Raw genomic sequence first — 20,084 nt, forward strand, 5'->3', positions numbered from 1 at the left:
GGCTCGGTAGTTTGTGTATTTTGGAGGTTATACAATCTGTGCTTCAAATACAGGTGGATTCCTCTACTTTGGAAATGCATCATATTTGACTTCTCTGGTTTTTCATGCCGAAATGAGAATAAGGTGTTGCTCTGGAGACATAAAAATGCTTAACATTTGAAAGTTAAGAGCAAGGCTAGAGATAATTGATTGCACTACATTTAAGAGAGGAAAAAAGGGACTGTTCTGAGCCCTGAATGGAATTACTAATTTTGTGTATCATTCTTATGTCTTTATCACTAATATTCTGATATTTCATTATTATTTTCCCAGAGTCATGCAAGCCTATGAAAAGCTTGTCTTGTGTTTTTTTTAAAGAAACTCTTTTGTGCTTCCTGTTGCAGATAAAACTTCAATACAGCAACTAGGAAGGTTCAAGAAGCAAAGAATAAGCAAAACTTTAAATAAAAAAAAAAGCGGGGGGGCGGAGTAGGATTTAAAACCTTTTTGACTTCTACTCATGATTTGTAGAAGTTGAGAGGGATTAGTAATGGAAAAAATCTTAATGAGTGTAAAAATATGACTCTTTCTCCTTAAGCTTTAGCCTGATTTTTAAAATGCATGTAATAATGTCTCCTATTTGTAAGTTTTGTCATATTTTATAAATGGAGGTGCTCTTTTGCCCTCTTTCTAGGGTTATTCTAATTACTCCTTTTTCATGGTAGCTCAGAAGCCTTCAGAGGAACAGAGAGCTGTGAAGCTTCCTGTATAAGTAAAGATTGTAAAGAGATAATAGTGATGGGTTAGATCAACTGATACAGTTGGAAAAGGTCAGACGAGCTTTCAATCCTACAAGTGTCTTAGGTCTGAAACATCCCTGTTTTTTGATGTCCTTAGTCTGCAATAGTTGGCGATCCTGGTGCGTGCAGGGAATGGGTTGGCACGCTGAGGCTTACCCAGTAATCGATCCTTGCACTTTGGAAGAGCAGTAAGCAATTTCACATAAAGACGTTGAAGCATCTGAACTCAGACTCCCTAGATCCGGATGTTTTTCTCTGAAACCAATTATTCAGCAGTCCCAGTGCAGAAGGAGCATTTCTGCTCGTGCTTCCTATTCGTCAAAGGAGAGCTTAAATGTAGAAGAAACTTTGTGATTTACAAAGGGAAGCAATTCAGAATTCAGTGTTAATGTAGGGAATCTTTCACGTTAAACTGACGAGGAAACCAGGAAACTACAACCCTGCTGAGTCCGACAAAGCAGAGCTTCAAAGGAGATGGCTGGCTCAGCATATGAAAGCAAGAAAGGGACAGATTAAATTCCGAAGGGGAAGTTCTGTTTTGGTTTAAAAAAAAAAAAAATTCACGTGGTTTTTATATTGCCTTTAATACTTCATCTCTTGTGACTGTTGCTGTTGGCTTTCTGGACTAATTAAGTTACTTTTATGTTAACGTATAAAGTAGTTGTTATTTCCCTGCAGAGAACTTGTTTTACAACTGCTGTGAACATGTCCAGTTGCTGTATGCTTGTCCTTTATTTTAAACTAGGTCATGAGACTGAATTTCCTGCTGTGAAATACCACTGAAATGCTGACTTATTTTGTGAATTCTCAACCTGCACATTAAGTAGGATTATAAATAACTGTGAATGTCAAACACCTTTTCAATTCTATATTAAAAATGTGTTCTAATTGCTCTTACTCCTCCCATCAGTGTCACTAACTCCCTGTAGAAGAAACCTTGTTACGAGAAAATTATTGCTCCTACGTTAGCATGTTGTGCCAGCAGAGAGCTCTCATATTTAAAAGCCTATTCTTTTCATGACTAATGTGGATAGTTTGCCGTTTTGAAGCATCATTTTACTTGGAGTGTTTAGAGGGGTTTAATTTTTTTTTTTTCCTCCTTCCTCTGTCAGGAAAATCTGGAGAAGAATGGTTCACGTGTTCTTGATCTGGAACTGGAATTTGATGAACGTGCAGTGCTCATGGAGAATATTGTTTATTTGACAAATTCCCTGGAGGTTGGTATACACTTGGCATATTCATTACTTGTTTTTTTTTAATTGGGATAGCTGGAGGACCAGCCTTTCCTAAGGCTCCAAGCCTGTTTACATTAACTTCTGGGTGTATGTTGCTCAAGTAATAGTTTATCAACTTTCTGTATTTCGATCTTGCTGTTTAAATTTCTCAAATATAGGTGTATAAATCTGTTAAATATAGGCATGAGACATAGTGGTAGGTGTGTAGTATACAAACATGTTCCCACAAAACAGTGGTGGTTTTTGCTGCAGTACTGGTTGTATCTGTGATAGTAAAGTCCAGTGACACTGCTGAAGAGACATTTTTCTCTGAGCCAACCTGTATCTTACATTTTTTCAGCTGAAGAAACGAGAAGGAGACGTTTGAAGGCATTTACTAGCAAGAATGGTCAGAGTCCTTAGCCTTGTATCCTTGGACTCTTTCAATGGCATGTTGACTGTAGCAGACTACCTTGTCCTCTTCAAGGAGCAGGTTCTGGGCAGGGCTCTTAAAACTATGGTATATGGTAAAATGGATGCCAGTCTAGTAGCAGTTACGCTGCTTCATATGATAACCAGAATTTAGTTCAATAGGCAATATGTTAATGAGGGGTCAGCTCAGGCAGGTTTGTGGAGAAAAAAAACCCAACAACAAACCAAACCCCAAAACCCCAACAAAAAACCCCTAACCCAACCCCCCCAAAACAAACCTGAAAAACAAAAAAAACCCAACCCCAAAACACATGTTTCAAGAATTATAAAATGCATATATATTGCAAAACTTCATTTTGTAACCTGTACAGTATGAGATAAATGTGATTTTAGTGGACTTGTCTCATATCAGAGCGAAGTCAAGAGGGAGCAACAACTTCTATTTTAAAATATCTGTAAATCTGCAAAACTCACTGAACTGGGGGAGGGAGCAGTTGAACAGTGGATCTGTTGAACAGCAGATCTTTTATGCGGGAGAATCTAGAGAAACTTGAGAACCGAGCTATGAAATCTCCTGAAGCTTGACAGGAATTGTCAGGTTCTGTGCCGAGGCAGAATTACCCCACATTTCTGTATAAGCTGGAAGTGGCTGGCTGGCCGTCAGCTCTGCTGCAAAGGACTTTGGGCTTACTGCGGGCTTGTCGAGGTTCGTGTAAACTTAATGCGAGTGTGCTGTCACTGCAAAGGAGCCACGCCGTGTGCTGACCTACACAGGAGTTACCTGTATAGGACGTGATTTGGCGAGTCAAGGAAGTCATGCACCTCCGCTCAGCTCTGCTGAGCCCAGTTCGGAGTTTGCGTCAGTGTTGTGCTCCCCGCTCGTCCTCCCCCCGGTTTAAAAAGGCTGTGGGGGGCTTGCGGCTGTTGAGCGGGGGGAGCCTGGAGCGCGTGCCCGCCCGCGAGAGGCCGGAGGAGGTGGGCTTGTTGGGGCTGGCTGCGGGGAAGGTCTCGGAGAAATGGCTGCTGCTTGCAGAGTTACAGACGACAAAGCCAACCTCTTGGTAGCGGGCTGAGCGTCAAGCAAGGGCCAGCGACTGGTAGCTACTGCTGGAGCTGCAGCTGCGAGGCTGAGGTGGGACGTGAGGAGAGGCTTTTGCTGGGGCAGCAGCGTAGCGCTGGAGCGGGCTGCCCGGAGGGGCTGGCGGATCTCTGTCCCGGGAAGCGGACTTGGTCTGGCGTGGGCGGTAGTCCCACTCCGAGGAGGGAGCAGGGGACCCTCAGAGGTCCCTTCCAGAGAATATGTTGTGATGTTGGGTGTGCTGTTGTTGCCTTATGTCAGTGCACGTTTACTTTGTTGTTTGATAGGTCTGGTAATTCCTGTTGTTACCTCCAAAATGATTAAACTCCTGTTTATCCTCCCCCCACCGCTTTTTTTTTTTTAACAGCTGGATCACATTGAAGTGAAGTTTGCATCTGAAGCAGAAGATAAAATAAAAGAAGATTGCTGTCCTGGAAAACCATTTTCCATATTCAGAACGGAGGTAAAATCAGAAATTCAGATATTGGAAGTCTGAAGCTTCGTTTAAAAAAAAAACAAACAGCAAAACAGAAAAAAAAAAACCCAAAAGCAAATATGCCATTTAAAAACTTTAATCAGACATGAACATTGATTTTTTTTTCAAAAAGAGAAACATCTCCTGAAGTGATTATGATTTTTTTTTTTTTTTTTCCTTCCTGTGTATAGAGCCCTAAATGTGGCTGTGATTGTACCTTAGCTTTAAGGCTCTTCCAGTCAGCACAATTTAATGATTTGACCTGAAGACTGTTAAAAACAGGTGACCTGAGCATTAGCATATTCTTATATGTGTTTCTTTCAGCCATATGCCTCAACTACCACTCTTTAGATAAGGTAGATTGTAGTTAAAACATAGGCCAAAAATAGAGAATTGAGAAGGTCTCGTGCAAGTGTGGCTGAATCTCACTTCACCACTGTTATTTAGGAATTGTTGTGAAACTTTGTATTATGTTTGCTGAATCCTAAGATGTTTTTTAATACTTTCTGTGCTTATCTGTTAGTTTTTAACAGGCTAATAAATAGTATTCAGTTGCATAAAAATAAAACCTTTCAAAAGTATTACTACAGCTGTGTCATGGAGTCTTGGAAGAATTAGTGAGTAATGTGTAAGATTAGTGAAACTCTGCAACAGTGGTATCATGTATAAATATTTCTAGCTCTAATACTTTTCAACAGTAAAAATTTGATTGATTTTTGCTAAATATGCCCTAAAAACTTGTGTAGACTGTGGCTTATGTTTTAAAGAGTTGTGGGAGTGCTTGCATTCTGCCACTGGCAGTCAGTGTTTCTAAATGAAGTTTATCTATCCAGAATGTTTCTTGATAGGTGATGCCTGTTTGTTTTAGTTTTCATGTTTCCTCTGAGGCTTGGATCACAAATACAGACTCTCTTTTAATGTTTGTATTAACTTTCTTGCAGCCCAGTGTGTCTGTATTTTTGGTGAACCCTCAACCATCAAATGGCCACTTCTCTACAAAAATTGAAATCAGGCAAGGAGACAGTAGAGAGACAGTGATCAGACGCTTGATGAAGATGGACAGAGGAATCAAAGGTAAAATACTAGCACAGACATACAGCTATCACATGCCGATCAATGTTTCCAGGAGAGAAGTGGAAACAAAGCTGCTGAAGCTTGTGCTGCTGTCCTGGATGCTTAGAAAGGAGCAAGAAGTTTTGTGTTTGAACAAGAAAAGAGATAATCTGCAAATAGGCAGGCTTTTCTGTAGGTTTTCCTTGTTAGTCTTTTTGTTCTGCCATTGGTACACCGAAACCTAGCTTCAGCCAGAGATTAATATGGATGCTATTTCCCCTTGTGCTTTGAATTTCCAAGAAAAAGACTTAGTCCTGTAACTGGTTATAGGCAGCTTCTGCCACTTCTATTTTGGAGCCCAATAAATTTAAATTTACCAGGTTTATTTTTCTGTTTAGCCTAAGGTGAATTAATTTAACAGTTGCTACGTTGTCTCCTAATAATTTCTGTCCCAGTTCATAGTGGAAAACTATCTGTTTGCTTAGAATTGGAATTACTGAAGAATTACTCAATAGCCTATCCGTTACCATTGTTTATGCCAAACTTGAACTAGCAGCCTCTGTGGGAGCTAGTTTAATACTCCTTTTGAATCCTCTGAGCTATTTCTTCCCTCTCCACTCTTGTATTCTTTATGCACTAATACTTTATTTCAGCTGTTAAACATTGAACTCTGCAGTCATAAGAGACACAATAAGTACTGGAAGAATTTCTCTGAGAGCACTCAGTCCATGGGCAATAGTGGATTCCGGTGTGAAAGCATTAAGACAAAAACATTTCATCACCTGTGAACCAGGCTTTGTATCTAAGCTGGTGTAACGCTCCCTGTTCCATCGGCTGGTGTTAGCTGGTTGCCAGTAGTGGGGGTGCAAGTGGGAGCGGCTGGGGAGCCAGACCCGGCTGCTGTGTCTGACAGCATCCCCACCACTCTCCAGAAGTTGGGGCCTCAGTGGAGCGCCGAGGGCTCTGATCAAGGTCTCCAGGCAGAGCTTGGGGGTGTTGCTTTTGCTACGGCATATTTACTTAGAGCGTGTCGAGAGCTCTGAAGTGGCTGGTGCACTGTGGTTTAGGAACCTGAATTACATCATAGGAAAAAAATCCAGCTCTGTGGAGGTTCCTTTTTTTGGCAAAAATTCTGATTGCTGCCAAAAGTTACTTTGCCTCCTCTTGCTTCTTTGCTTTCTAAATAGTTTTCTGCCTAGTAACTTCTAAGCTTTTCTGCTGCTGCGGTGAGTTCTTGAGGTGACGTGTACTGACAATACAGAATAGGAGAGATGCTGTTTTCATCTTTGTCACTGTCTCATGGTGTGGCACTGGAAAATCTTGGCCCCTTTCCTGTTTTTTGCCTTGTTGCAGTTGGAATAAAAGCTGCCTCTTAGGAGAGCTGCTATGGTCAGTCTAAATGTTTGCGGTATCTTGACAGTCTAAAGGTGGTCTTTGTAAGTAGCAGTATTTCAGGGTCGCTGCTTTTCTTTGATTTTTTTTTTTTTTTTTCTTGGAAATAAACAATGGTTTTTGTAGCCTACTTGATAATTTTAGTATTCCTCACTTATCTACCTGCTTGGAAAGATATTTTAGGAAAACACAGAAGGGCATGATAAAATTTCATGTCAAACATTGTTGAAACAAGCATTAAGTTTCTGGCCACTGTAATGAATGAAAATAGCTTTCTTAAAGGAACAGCAGCTGTGTTTTTGTTGAAGAATGCAGGAATTAAGAATCAAACAAATGTGAAGCAGTGAGCTGGGTATAAAAGGAAAACTGGACCTCATCCAAAAGCTTGTGACAGCAGAGTAATTTTTTCTTTCTGTATCTTTCAACAGCTTATGTTTATATTAATGTTTATGTGTAGAACAAAGAGAACTACATACTGATGATGGTGCACACAGAGGAATATATGATAAAGTGCATAGCAAAATACAGGTGGGGGAACTGCGCTGTGTGCACAGTAGAGGTGCGTGCGTATCTACTAGCCTTCTGCTAGGTGGATATTTTGAAATGGTTGAAAACAAGTGAGGTGAAACAGTGACTCTCTCGGCCTCTCTTTTCCAGAAGGTGTCAGTGTTCTGTTGGTGCACAAGGGCTGGAAGGTTGTACCTGGAGGAAGGCTTGGCTCAGAGATCCCAGGCTTCCTAGAGATTCTTCTAGGTCTGCTTCGCAGTCTCTTATTAGTGTGCATTTTAATAGGGAATTGTATTTAAAACGGCTCTCACCTTCCCCTTTTTCCCAGTCTCTGAAATTTATTCCTCAGAAAATGATACCATAACTGTTCGGTTACTCATAGCTGTCCTAAAGCCAGGTAAGGCAAATTTAGTGCTTAGGGTGTGGTATCGGGAGTTGGTGTTTCTGTGTGGTTTATCCCCGTTTCTGCTGGTAACTTGCTGTGTGAGCACCGAATGACATCTTTGTAGTGGGTATAAATTTTTCCCAAGAGAATGTATTTCCTTGGAGCAGATACGGAAGTACCAAGTATTACTTTGATTAATTCAGTTGATACTATGGCTTATCTGTGGATCCTGTAGCCTAACTAGCCAGTCTCTTTGCTGCAGATCTCTCTAAAGTGAAGCTGATGAGGTTTGATGATCCTGTGCTTGGGCCCCGTCGCGTTCCAGTCCTTGGCAAAGAAGAAGCAGAGAAAACACCTATTCTGGAGCAAGCCATCTTCAACATTGACCTGGATGAGAAACATGTTCGCATTACTGAGAACGGCCTGACGAAGGACATTGGTGACACGATAGTTTATCTAGTTCATTAAACTGGCGCGTACCTGGCTTGATCCCTGGCAGTGAGAAAGTTCATAGAGTGACTTTGAAAGCATCTGTAATGAACAAGATCAGAATTTGTCCTTTTAGGGAAAAAAAAAAAAGCCCACCCCAAACAACCTAATTTTGCATGCAAGCTCACACCTACTCTTTTAAATGTCGATATAATAAAATTATTTTCCTCTGGCCCTTTGGCTTTTCTTGAAAAGAAACAGTTATCCTGAATATGAACATGGCAAATCTTCCTTTTCAGCTGTGGCCAGTGTTTTCAGAAGCAAACTACAGTACCACGCTCAGAATTTCTCTCCCTCCTAAACAGGCTAGATCTGGGTAGAGAAGCTGGTTGTAAATCTTCTGTAACAGAGGGGGAAAAAGTTGCTTGCACACTTCTGTATTTACTTTTCAATGGCCCAGGTGACTGAACACCATTAAGGCACTTTTACGCAGACTAATTCAATGTAATTCAGAAGTAATTCGATGCTGAAGAACTCTTAAGCAAGAGCTAAATACAAAAGTTTCCGTGCTTCTCAGCTCTTAAAACGGGAGCACCTGTAGCAAACACTGTTAAAGACTGACTTTTCCTTTCTTAGTCTTTCATAAAACTATTCATAAATCTATTTTAAGTAGAAAGGTTAAGTATTCCTTTCATAGATTTTAGATTGTGGTTTCTTTGGTAATTTCAGGGCTATCGCAGGCTGCTGTTTCCCTTTTTTGAGTTATGAATCATCACATACAGCTTCGGTACTTCTGTCCGCACATTTATGAAGGTGGCTGGTGACAAACAGCGTGCATTGTTCTGCACCATTGCTTTTTGGCAGCTTCACAATTCTTGATGCTCCATATGGCTTAACATTTGAACTTCCTGTAATAATATGTTACGGTGTGGGAGGAAAGAGCAGTGCGAGAGCCCAAGACTGCCGTACCGTGAGTGCTGAGCGCTGCTGTGTGCTGTTTTCTGCCCCTCCCCTCATTATCCCTTTGAAAAGGCAGCTTTTGTTTGTGGTTATACAGATGCAGTGTGAGCTTTCCTTTGCTATTGCTTCTCCCCGGTCCCGCTAAGCACATACTCATGCAGTTCTCTAAAAAGGTTTGCTTGTCAAGAGGAAAAGAGGCGATTCCATAGTCTAAGGCAGTCCCTGGGCGCTGGGGATCGGCCGGTGGAAGCGTCAAGGCTAAAGGCTCCTGCTGCTGCGAGGTCTTGGGAGAAGAACTTGGCCAGCCCTAACGCTGGGCCTTTTACGTCGCTGGAATAGCAGCGGGCAGGAGGAGTGCCTGTGGTGGGCAGAGGGGTCTGCGTGCTGGGTCAGGCGCGCTCATCCCTCGCTGCGCTGGGCGGGGGTGCTGGCGGCGCCTGCTCGGTGCAGCCCCTGGGCGAGAAGAGCCCGGGCTGCAGCGGCGCGCTGGTCACGTCCCTTCACCGCTGCAGCCAGGACTTGGGTCTTTGCTACAGGTTTACTTTTGCGTAGTGTGAGATTTAAATTCCGTTCCAAACTGGAAAAATAAACTCCAGCACGCATACCCAGCGCAACTTCTCGTATGTGGCTGTTTTCATTGCGTGTTTGTAGCTCGTTTTCAGAGCGTGGTGGCGAGATGCCTATGCTAGTGCCGCTCTGGACATGCCTCCGAGAACTCCATTGCTGTTCAGCGTGTGGCTGTTTCGCACCCAGGTACCATCTCTGGATTTCTTGCTCTGTAACGGTTGCTTCCCAGTGCAAAGGGTCGGACGTGAGGGAGGTCCCCCGGTTCCTCCAGTGCTGGGACCGTTTTCCCTCCAGCCAGCCGGGCTGCCCCAGCATCTCCCTAGCAGCAGCGTGGCCGCAGGAAAGCGGTGTTTCAGCGCTGCAACGGCGCAGCCTCCTGAGCGTCTGTCATCGCTGGAACAGGAGCCTGATCTGAGCTCTGCGGTCACTGGAGGAGGAATTGCAGCTGCCAGGGCGGAAAGTTTAAATACCCTCTGTGGTGGGGGACTTCCGTCCCGGCTCTGCTGTGGGTAAGCGTGAGCTCTGACGGCGTGACACGGTGCCTCCGGTCAGCGCGGGGAGAGGTCTGGCAAAGATTCCAAGCGGCGAGGGGTTGACGTGCTCACACAAAACCAGGGGTCTTGAATATCGCTCTTGTGTGGCGGGCTCCCTTTGGGCAAACTGGGCTCTAAGGCTGTGAGCAGAAGTCTCTTACAGAAGACAAGAAAAAGGATTTGGGGTTTGCGGATGGGCCGAGGCGGATGCAAGATTTGCCCTGCTGTCTCCGGATGAGAAGGCTGACCCTGGATACACGGGAGCAGAGGCAACGCGTTGTGGAGCTGCAACCCTGCTGCCCCTCGTAGCTTCCCAATGGATGCTCTTCCCACGTGCCCGCATTCTGATCGCCGGCGCTCCACAAAGAGCAGCTGAGGGCTGCGTGAGCGAGCTGATCGGAAAGGTTTCCTTAATTTCCTTGTACAAAAGCAGCTTTATTAGTTCCAAGAAGCAGGGATTACGGCAATAAAAATCTAATATATTGACAAAGAAGCAGCCAGATAATCTGAGCAGGTAAAAATGAGTTCAGAGTTTTAGAACAATAAATAGTGCTTCCTCGCTCTTCCATAATCTGTTTTTTTTTCCCCTTTGGCAGCTGTCCAGAGAGCAAAGGCTTTCCCACAGATGTTTGGGAGAGCTGTAGAGGGGGGTGTGTGTGCGTGTGCCGTTCTTTGGGGGGTTTTTTGTTGTTAGGTTTTGTTTTTTTTTTTTTTCCCCACCATGAGGGGCAAGTTAAACAACGGTGGTATTTCCTATAGTCCCAGTGTTCAAGTGAATCAGCCAAACTGATTGTTAATGAGCAAGGGAGCTAACAAGCTGGATTTTTTTTTTTTCCTGTGACGGTTTGTTGGCTTCCAGGAGATGTCACTGCTATGCTGGTTCTTGTGCATTTTTTTCCAATGAAAGCTAGTAACAGGATAAAGAGGCTTTCCCTGGTTTTGGCTTTCCCGCATTATTAACAAAATCTGGCCTTACTTAGTAGTCTTCGTGTCATGATTTTGGTTAGAGAAATCTGGAAAGGAAAGGTTTTTTTCTTCTTTTTAACTGAGCTAGTTTTTGACATACATAAATGCACAGCCATGAAGAACAAACAGGGTTATTGCTGTTATTTCCCAGCTCTTCCAGTTCCCTGCTGTGGCACCACAGGATATTTCCTTAGCTTTGAGCCCTTCAGTTTTCCACTATTTAGGAGAACGCATGGACACTTTTCTCCGAAATGTTGCGAGGCATAAATAACATTTCTTACAGAAGGAAGTTAAACTATTTGGAAAAACTCAGAGGAAGAGCAAGTGCCAGCAGCTGCATCGCCTGATGCCGCGCCAAGCTGGACGGAGCCTGGCACCGCACAGCGATGTCCGCAGGGGGAAAACCGGCTCGCGACAGAAAGCAGACTTGTCCTCTCCGCAGATGTTTCCGGAGCGGGAGGAGCACATCTCTGCGGTGCTGCTCTGCTGCCCGTCTCGGCGCATCCAAGAGGAGCGGCAGGTTTAGGTCAAGTCATCTCCTGTACGCGTCCAGCCGGGAGTCGCTGGCGTCACGGAGGAGGCAACGGGCGACCAAGGCGCCGTGGAACCTGTTCCTTCCACGCTCCTGTTCTGCGGGGACTTGATGAAGTTGTCTCATGCTAACAACAAACTGCACAACCCCTAGTGAGCTCAGTCTCCCCTGGCGCTAGCGAAGTGCTGGGCCTGCTTTCCACCGGCTGCCGGGGTTTGGGTCTGGTGTGTTGTCAAGGAAAGCTCTGCGCAGGAGCGCGCTCTTGGCTGCCTTGAGGTGCGCTAAAGCTGCGCTGAACTTCTTGTCTGCTGGATTTGGCTCCGTCCTTCAAACCCCGTTCCATCGAATGCTTTAATTCGAGAGCCTCCCGCTGCCTGGGGGGGCGAGGAGCGGTCCCGGCAGCTGGGAGCTGGTGTGACGCTGGCGTGACATCAGGGCGTGGAGTGTGATGTCACCTGTTGCGTGCGCTGGGGCTGCTCCCAGTGCCGAGGCTTCCGTTTCCACGCCGGGCTGGAAGGCGTTGCTCCGCTGACGGGATGGATGTCTCCGAGGTCCCGTTGCCATTTATTCTTCCCTGCCTGAGGACGGGGCTTCTTTTCTTTCTGGTCTCAGGTAAGGAGTAAAGTTAGGAGCCCCATCCTTCATTAACATTATAAATAGTCTGGCATATGTAAAAAAAAAAAAAACAAACCAAACAAAAAAATCTATATAGAAACCACGTAGCTGATGAGAAGCGCAAGCTCGCTGTCGCATATTACACTAAAATATCTCTGCATGGAGACTGGGGTAGGGCTCCCCTTACTCGGGAACTCAGTTCAAAGCAGTTTATTAATCCCTCCAGGCTTTGCTGGCAGAAGAGAGAATTACTGACTCTGTGGCACCAGCAAAGTATCCAGAATCTGTATTTTGTTTAAAGCAGAAACAGTTATTCTTCGACAGCGCCTTACTGCGTCAGAAGGATTGCGCGACCTTCGGTGAGTTATTTTCCGCTGAAGCGGGGAGCAGCAGCAATCATCACGCAAGAGCTGGAGATGCCGTGAGCTGCTGAGCCGGGGAGAGCGGCCCAGGAGCAGCTGCCGGTGCGGTTGGTTGCCAGTGGTCTCTTCTCGTATGCGCACCGTACCTCCGAGGGTCGCCATTCGTATCGATGGGTTCCTGGGCTGCCTGCGCGGCAGCGGTAAAACCTCGGTGCCGCCGCGGAGCTGGGCGGCTGGCTCCGTCTGGTTGACGTGAAGGGACCGGAGGTGCCCTCGGCCTCCGCTTCCCCGCTGTCCCCTGTCCCGTGCGCGGGCTGCCGGGGCTCCGGAGCCCAGCGAGGGGGTGGCACCGCCAGCACCCGAACAGCACCTCCCACCCTGGAAAAATCGGTGTCGGCCCTTGAAGCCCCTTCCAGTGAAATCGTGACTGGTTTGCTACGCTGCCAGAAGGGCTGGAGAGCCGGAGATCTGGTTGCAGCACAGCTTTCAGCATCCAAGAGGCAATAGAGGGTGATGCGGCTGGAAGATGCTGAAGCCCTTGTGGGCATCGTCATCGGCTCTGGAAGCACTCGTGCCTCGCCGTAGACATGGAGGGTGCTGGAGGTGGGTGTGGAGCTCAGCGGCGAGGAGGTGCAGGAGCAAGTGAATCCTTGAGCTGGTATAAAATAAAGCAAAATGAGAGCACTAATCCCGTGAATCTTCTTTCCTCCCCCACAAGGTCACTCCACATACGTAGCGTGCGTGTGATTGAAAATAGACAGGATCTTTTAATTTTGTGCGTTCTCGTTCCTTTCTCCAAGGCACAGCAGAGCGCCCGGGGAGCCCATGAGGAGCCAGCCAGTGTGGCCGTTGCCGCTGCTGCAGGGACCGGACCGGCCTCTTCGATGTCTGCAGCAGCAAGGCAATTTGTAGGAGTTTGCGTGGCTTCTTGTTGCTCCCTGAATGCCTCTGTAGCTCCTGCAGCAAAGAAACGCCGAGGCAGCAGCGAGCTCCAGCCTGTTCCTGTTGCCTGTGCCACCCGCGGTGCACGGGCACCCAGGCGGCCGCACAGGCGACCCGGGAGGGGCTGGGCGGTGGCCGCCGCAGCCTCCCCGCAGACATCGGCAGTGGCCCCGTGTGTTTCGGGGGTCTGCGAATCCCCCCGGCCGCGGGCAGGGGCTCTGGCAGCGAAGCGCAGCAGCCTGCAGCGCAGGTGGCCCGGCCGGGTGCCCAGGCACCGCTAGAAGCTGCAAGGGGGTAAATCTGTTTTATCTGTGGCATAGAGGGGATTCAGTTGTTGCTCCTCTAATCTTTAATTTCGGATCCATTAAGCAGAAGTATGCGTCTAATAGGAAGAATTTTTATTTCTTTTGATGTTTTATTTCTTTAGTAGCAGATTGGGGTTTTACATCCTTTCTTTCTCTTTATTTGGGCGGGGGTCACATTGCTTTCCTTCAGGTTTCTTTTATGTCTTTCATAATGTCTGAGGAGGAAAATATCGTCACCGCTGCTAATTTGCATTAAGGATATGAGTTAGGTTCAAAGGCATGAAGCACTTCAGCAGTGCTTTCTGAAAATAGTTCTTCGGGTTTTGTTCTGACACCACTCTAAAAGCTGGGCTGCTTTTCTGATGGAGGGAGGTTTACAACGCTCCTTGGCTGAATACGTGGGAGCCGGGGTTTGCAGGTGTCTGCTGGACCCGAAACAACCGCGGGGGCGAAGCAGCCGGGGCTGGGGCGTCCGCAGGGAGCCCAGCGGCGCTGGGGACCTCGGGCCCCGCTCCGGGCAGCGGTTCCTGCCCGCACCTTTCCTTGCCCTGGGATCTTGGGTAGAGGAGGCAAACCCAGGCTTTTGGTCAGTTTTTCCAGTTGATGCTTTTTTTTGGTTTCTGTTCTGGCTGGAGCAATTGGGTCATGAGAAAATGAGCACTTGCAGCACGACTGACAACTGGGGGCACGGCTCTGGCCTCCAAACCTTCATTCTCTACTCAAGTATCCTTCTTGTACAGCCCCAAGTGCCTTCCTTCAGCGGTTTACGGTTCTCTGGCCACGCCAGCGGCTCTCGCAGGTACAAACCCAGGCAGCCTCCTCGTCACAGAGTGGTGGAAGGGCTGAGGCCCCCTCGTTGCCCAGCTTTGGGCGTTTTTAAAGAACTGCAGGGGTTTCGTAAGCGGGGACTTACCGATGAGTTTAACAGGACAGGAAGCATTACGTTGTTATAATAGCATACTGTTTAAAGTGTTATAAAACAGATTGAAACAATGTGGTTCTGTAACTAAGGTCCGAGAGCTTTGGTTCTGCTGGAGGTGGTGTGTTGTGCCGGATGTATTTACTCCTGAATTGCAAACAAAAGGCAATGCAAATGAATTGCAAGAGACCGCCATACCAAAGCGCTATTGAATTTACTTCAGGCAATAGCAGTGAGAAAGCTAAACAGCGGAATGGGAGTCAGCACTGCCCTCCTGGGTACTCCAAGGATAATGCAGTTTGTACGTGCTTCTCCTTTGTTTCTGCTGGAACAATGTTTCACAGACTTTGAAGTCTGTCTTCACTGCTGTTGGGGATACAGCTAGCAGAGGGGTTTCATTCTTCCAGGTAGTAGCACTGGTTCACCTGGCAGCGGAGGTGACACCTGGCCCCCGCGCGTGGTGGGACTCAGTCCAGCGCTGGAGACGGCATTTGCTGTAAATACGGGGAATTTGCTGGAATTGAAGCAAGGTTTTGAAATACATACACAGAGCAGTTGGAAAACATCCCTCTTTTCCTCTGGTGTAAGCCTCTTGGGGATCTGAGAACTTCAGCTGAGATTTTTCTAGTCTAGCAGCCTTAAGAATTTTGGGACATGCAACCGTGCAGATTTATTACCCGAATGCGCTCGCCCCGCTGTGGGAGCTGGGCTGTGCTGCTCAGCCCCCCCGCGGCCGTGGGTGCTTCGGTGCCCTGGGTGGTCCCTGCCCGGGTGCAGCTCGGCCCGGCGCTGCGGCAGTGCCGGTGCCTGTGCCTGCGCTGGGCCGGGGAGAGGAGAGTGCTGTCCTGGTTGCAGCTGGGATAGAGTTAATTTTCTTCCCAGTAGCAGGCACAGTGCTGTGGTTTGGATTTAGGATGAGCAGAATGCTGATAACACGCTGATGGTTTAGTTGTTGCTCAGCGCTGCTTATGCCAGGCAAGGACTTTGCAGCTTCCCATGCTCTGCCAGGGGCACAAGGAGCTGGGAGGGGGCACAGCCAGGAGAGTTGATCCCAACTGCCCCAAGGGCCATTCCATACCATACGGCGTCATGGGCAGTATGGAAACTGGGGGGGTTGGCCGGGGAGCAGCGATCGCTGCTGGGAACTGGCTGGGCATCGGTCGGCGGGTGGGGAGCAATTGCATTGGGCATCACTTGCTTTGGATATTGTTATTGTTATTATTATATTGTTACTATTATCGTTGCTATTTTACTTTATTTCAACTATTAAACTGTTCTTATCTCAGCCCAGGAGTGTTTCTCACTCTCACTCCTCCGATTCTCTCCCCGTCCCATCGGGGCAGGGGCAGCGAGCGGCTGCGTGGTGCTGAGCTGGGGCTGAACCCCGGCAGGTGCCGAACAGGGGCCAGGCTCCGCGTGGGGAGGGCTCTTCCGTCGCGGGGGGTTTTGGTGGGGGCACCCATCGCGGGTGCCCCCTTCCCCAGAGGCGCTGCTGCTGCTGCTCGGTGCCTGCAGCCAGGATCACCGTCGTGGAGTGCAGTGCTTAATAGTGATCTTGTTAAAACGACATAAACGTGAAAGGTTCATTTGGGGCTCGGTCCTGGAGAAGGTGGATCCCACCCCTGCTGTCTGCAGCGGCGTGTGCAGGATCCTGCAGCCAAACTCCTTTTGATCTGGAAATCCGTTCTGTTGCCTCGATGCATTTCTAAAGCACAACTAATGCATTAAATCTAAGGAATTGGCCCGTCTCCTGCGCGGAGGCAAAACCAGCATTTGTTTTATAATGGAATGGCAACTCCAAGCAACTGCTCATGTTTTTAAAGTAGTTTGTAAGAGCGGGATTGTGTGTGTCTGTGCAGCTGCTGCAGAATCGCATCGCCCGGGGCTGATGCCGTACAACACACGTTGCCGTGTAATCAGGGTGACAGGGAACAAGGAGCCCTTTCGAGCCGAGGGGGAAATGCAGCCAAGGGCTTGTGCCCACCGAGCATCCTCACGGCCCGCTTTTGGTGAAACTTGTGGGTGCCCAGCACCCCTCAAAAATCTGTCCTCCCTGTGTTGAAGGTGTACCGGGCAGAGGATTCCAGGTCAGGGGCTGAAAGGAGCCACCCCGGCGCCCAAGCTCAGGGTAATTCCCTGGATCGGGTCTGGATCTGGCCCCTGAGTTCACTCCTGCTGTGGAGCGCTCGGTAGGACGTGCAGGGTGAGGTGGAGAAGCTGGTCCCTGGTTGTCGTGTAAACCCTGCTCGCCCCTTCCAGCTGAGCCTCGGTGGAGACTGGGCAGCGCTGCTGGCTGCCGAGTGGCTGGAACGCTGGAGCGGGGGGCTGCCAGACCCCGCAGGGACCCTGCCGCTGAGCCGCGGTGTCCCAGTTAAAAAACCCTCCCAGCGAGGGAGCCCGAGCCATGATGCTCTCGATCCATCCAGTCCTTCTCCCTCACCACTCACCATGCAAAATGCCGTGTTCTTAAAAATAAAATGCACAAGTATTTTACAGCAGTCTCTCTGTGCTGCTTCTCATCCCCTTTGGTGTGTTAAACCTGGATATAATGCCCAGTAACCCTGGTGTGCTAAACCTGGCTATAACACCCAGTAACCTTGGTGTGTTAAACCTGGCTATAACACCCAGTAACCTTGGTGTGTTAAACCTGGCTATAACGCCCAGTAACCTTGGTGTGCTAAACCTGGATATAACGCCCAGTAACCCTGGTGTGCTAAACCTGGCTATAATGCCCCGTAACCCACTCCGTGCCAGATCATCGTATCACAGCAGTTTCCTGATCCAGCAGTGGCTTTGAGAGTGTGAACCTAAATTGCCGCCTTCAGCTGGGACTTGTGATCTGGAAACGTGGTGCAGATTTATTTGCTGCTCTTGGGAGAGCAGCAGTGACCCGCTTGTTCCGCGGCTGAAGAGTTCACAGCAAAGGGGTAGTGCCGTGGCGCATCGGCAAGGGGTGGGACTGGGAGCAGGAGCAGGGGCCCATCCCTGCGCTCTGGCTGTCCCTCCCTCCTGGGACTCGCTTCTAAGCATGTAAACTGGAGTGAAGCGCTGCGCTCGCCTCTTGGCCGGAGATTTCAAAGCACTTTAAAAAAAAAAAACAAACAACTGAAAACAAAAACCGAAAAACCTCAAGCAATGCTAAATATTATTGTTACATTTGCTTGTAGGTTCCTGCTGGGGGCAAAGAGCGTCAAAAATAGAGAGCGGGAGCTCGAGCTCAGACCAGCTGAAACTGAGCTCCAGCCGGGACCTGGCTGGCGAGACGGGGAGCAAAGCTCCCGTTCCCAGCCTCAGCGCCGGGTAACCCTCCTCTTCCTTGCCATGTGTTCCCAACTGGCAAAACGAACCCGAAATAAGAAAGTGAAAATAAAACATTCCTGTTTTTTTTTTTTTTCATGCAAAAAGTTTTAATGGTAACACAGTAGCTTCCATGGGGTGGAGCGCAGCACGCGTCGGGCGCGCCAGCTTTGCCGAGCCCCGTGCTTCCCGCCCGCTCCCGCCGCCGGCTGGCCGGCCAACGTGGCGGTGCCCGCGTGCGGCAGCGCGGTTCTGCCGCTGGCGCTTCCCCTGCGGAAGGTGCCGTAAGCCATTCGGCTCCAGTTAATTTAATTAATCTACAGGCTACAGATCTAAACATTAGTGCTATAAACTTAGACAAATAAACTTCTGAAAACTTAAAATGCTTTTAAACCATTGTTTTTCAGTTACAGAAGTACAAAATAAATATCTTGAGGATTAATACAAAACAGAAAACGAATATCTTTTTGTTTATTGACTTCTTTCTTCTCCCTAATAGTATGTTAAATTGAAAAAACCTTTTTAAAAAATGAACTTCACATCATGGAAAAAATACTAAGCATTGCTGAATTTGTACAAGTGTCTCTAAACAATAAGCTAAATGTATGTATTTTATCCCTCCTACCCATCACCAAATAAAAGATTATATATCCTACTGTTTCTAAACATATACATGTAAAAATAGTCATTTCTGTTTTCTCATTTGTAGTAGCATGGCTGTAACATTTCATGGTAATGTTTCCTGGGCTCAGTGCAGAAAGAAGACAACAAAATTCCCATGTCTGTGGTGTAGGGGATCAAGGTAAGTTACCTTCCGCTGATCCCTACTGCCTTTCAAATCTATTTCCGTCGGAACTTTGGTATAAAAAGATCTGTTTTCCTCTTCTATTACACGTGTAGCCTTCACCAGCCTGACCACCGTTAGGTATCTCGTGTGCCAGCCCACGGAGCTGTTTCTGATCTGCTCACAACTTTCCATTTGAAACGGGTACCAAGGGATCGGCTTGCGCGAGCTCCCGCCGACCTGACTGCTAGGTCCCCATTGCTTCAGCTGGACGGTTCTGGGTTCCAAACACTGATTTTATGAGCATTTTGAAATGTTACTGTTTAAATGGGGGAGACACTGAGACTTAAGGCAAAAAAACTCGAAAAACTTAAAGTCTATAGCTACTATTACACTTAAAACTTGTAGTTGCACAAATGAACGGCGATAACTACTGGGCAATGAATAAACCTGCTGAAATAATGATAAATGTACACGTGAACTTAAGCACTCCTGGGCTGCTCAGTGTGTCCGGTGGGGCCGGTGCTGGCGTTCCTCTTTCCCGGCGCTAGGCACGGAGCGGGGCTGGGCGATGGGCCTCCCCTCCTGCCGCTCCCGGGCTCCAAGGGCTCGGAGGCTCCGCGGCCGCAAAGCTGGCTGGCTGCGGGCTGGAGGGGCGCGGGGGGCTTTTCGGTAAAGGCTGCTTATTCTCTCAGGTTTCTTTTTCTCAAGCTAGTGTCTCGGGTTTTCTGAATCTAGAGGAGATGCTTGGTGTTCTAACAGTTCGTGTTTTGCTTTGGTGGCTTATGAAAAATTAAACAGGATGAAGTCAGGAAATAAAATGCTCGGAAAGAAGTGTTCATTAAAACACCTGGTGACTAAGAATATATCGTGGATTAGAAGTCTGAATGCACTGCAACCTTAAAGGTGTTTTTCTAATGTTAGTTTTAGAAAATGGGCCATTACCAGAGGGAGAACAGGGTTGTAGGGAGAGTGAAAGAAGTAAATACCTGGTGTCCCGCACACTGTGGTCTTTCACTAGCTTAGCAGTATTGGGATACTTTTTTTTTTTTCTCTTCTTCCCCCCTAAAGCCCCAGGTTCTTGGAATCATGTCCATGTTTCAAAAAAAAAAAAAAAAAAAAAAAAATCTCTTGACTTCCATGTGAAAAGAGGAGCACGATGTAGGAAAAAGCTCTTGCGAATGACTGTCGAAGGCTCAGTGACTGGCAGACGAACAGCAGCCGCGGCCAGGCAGGGTCTCTCGCGGTTACTGAGCTGCCCCGGCACGCCTCGTCTTCGGGGTGTCTGGAGCTGCCCGTGCCCGCGCCCAGCCTGCGAAGCCTCCGGCCCGGCTGTGCCCTGCTGCGGGCAATGCAGTTTCTGGTGGCGCCCGACCAGACGTGATCCTAAACACAGCGTGACCGCGGCATCCTCTCGTGCATCTCGTGTCCTTCGACCGAGGGATCGTTAGATCCTCTTTATCACAGAGCAGAGAGCGATCCCGGGGAACGTCCTATGGACCCCAGCCGCGCTACGGTTCTCAGGCTCCCAGCAGAGCAGTCTGCCAGCGATGCAGCA

The 20,084-nt window shown here is 47.8% G+C and overlaps 1 protein-coding gene across 4 annotated transcripts in view; it reads left to right on the forward strand.

The window, feature by feature from the left end:
- LARS1 (leucyl-tRNA synthetase 1) overlaps positions 1-7,976 on the forward strand; it is a 31,255-nt gene extending 23,279 nt beyond the window's left edge. For all 4 annotated transcript variants that reach the window (XM_009483764.2, XM_075715003.1, XM_075715002.1 and 1 more), the window contains 4 exons: positions 1,892-1,996; positions 3,871-3,966; positions 4,920-5,052; positions 7,578-7,976. In XM_009483764.2, the coding sequence (XP_009482039.2) occupies positions 1,892-1,996; positions 3,871-3,966; positions 4,920-5,052; positions 7,578-7,783 (540 nt within the window). In that variant the 3' untranslated portion in view covers positions 7,784-7,976. The remainder of the gene's footprint in view (positions 1-1,891; positions 1,997-3,870; positions 3,967-4,919; positions 5,053-7,577) is intronic.
- Positions 7,977-20,084: the final 12,108 nt, after the last annotated feature.

The sequence above is a fragment of the Pelecanus crispus genome, chromosome 8 (assembly GCF_030463565.1).
Source record: "Pelecanus crispus isolate bPelCri1 chromosome 8, bPelCri1.pri, whole genome shotgun sequence".
In the NCBI taxonomy this organism is placed as follows: Eukaryota; Metazoa; Chordata; class Aves; order Pelecaniformes; family Pelecanidae; genus Pelecanus; species Pelecanus crispus.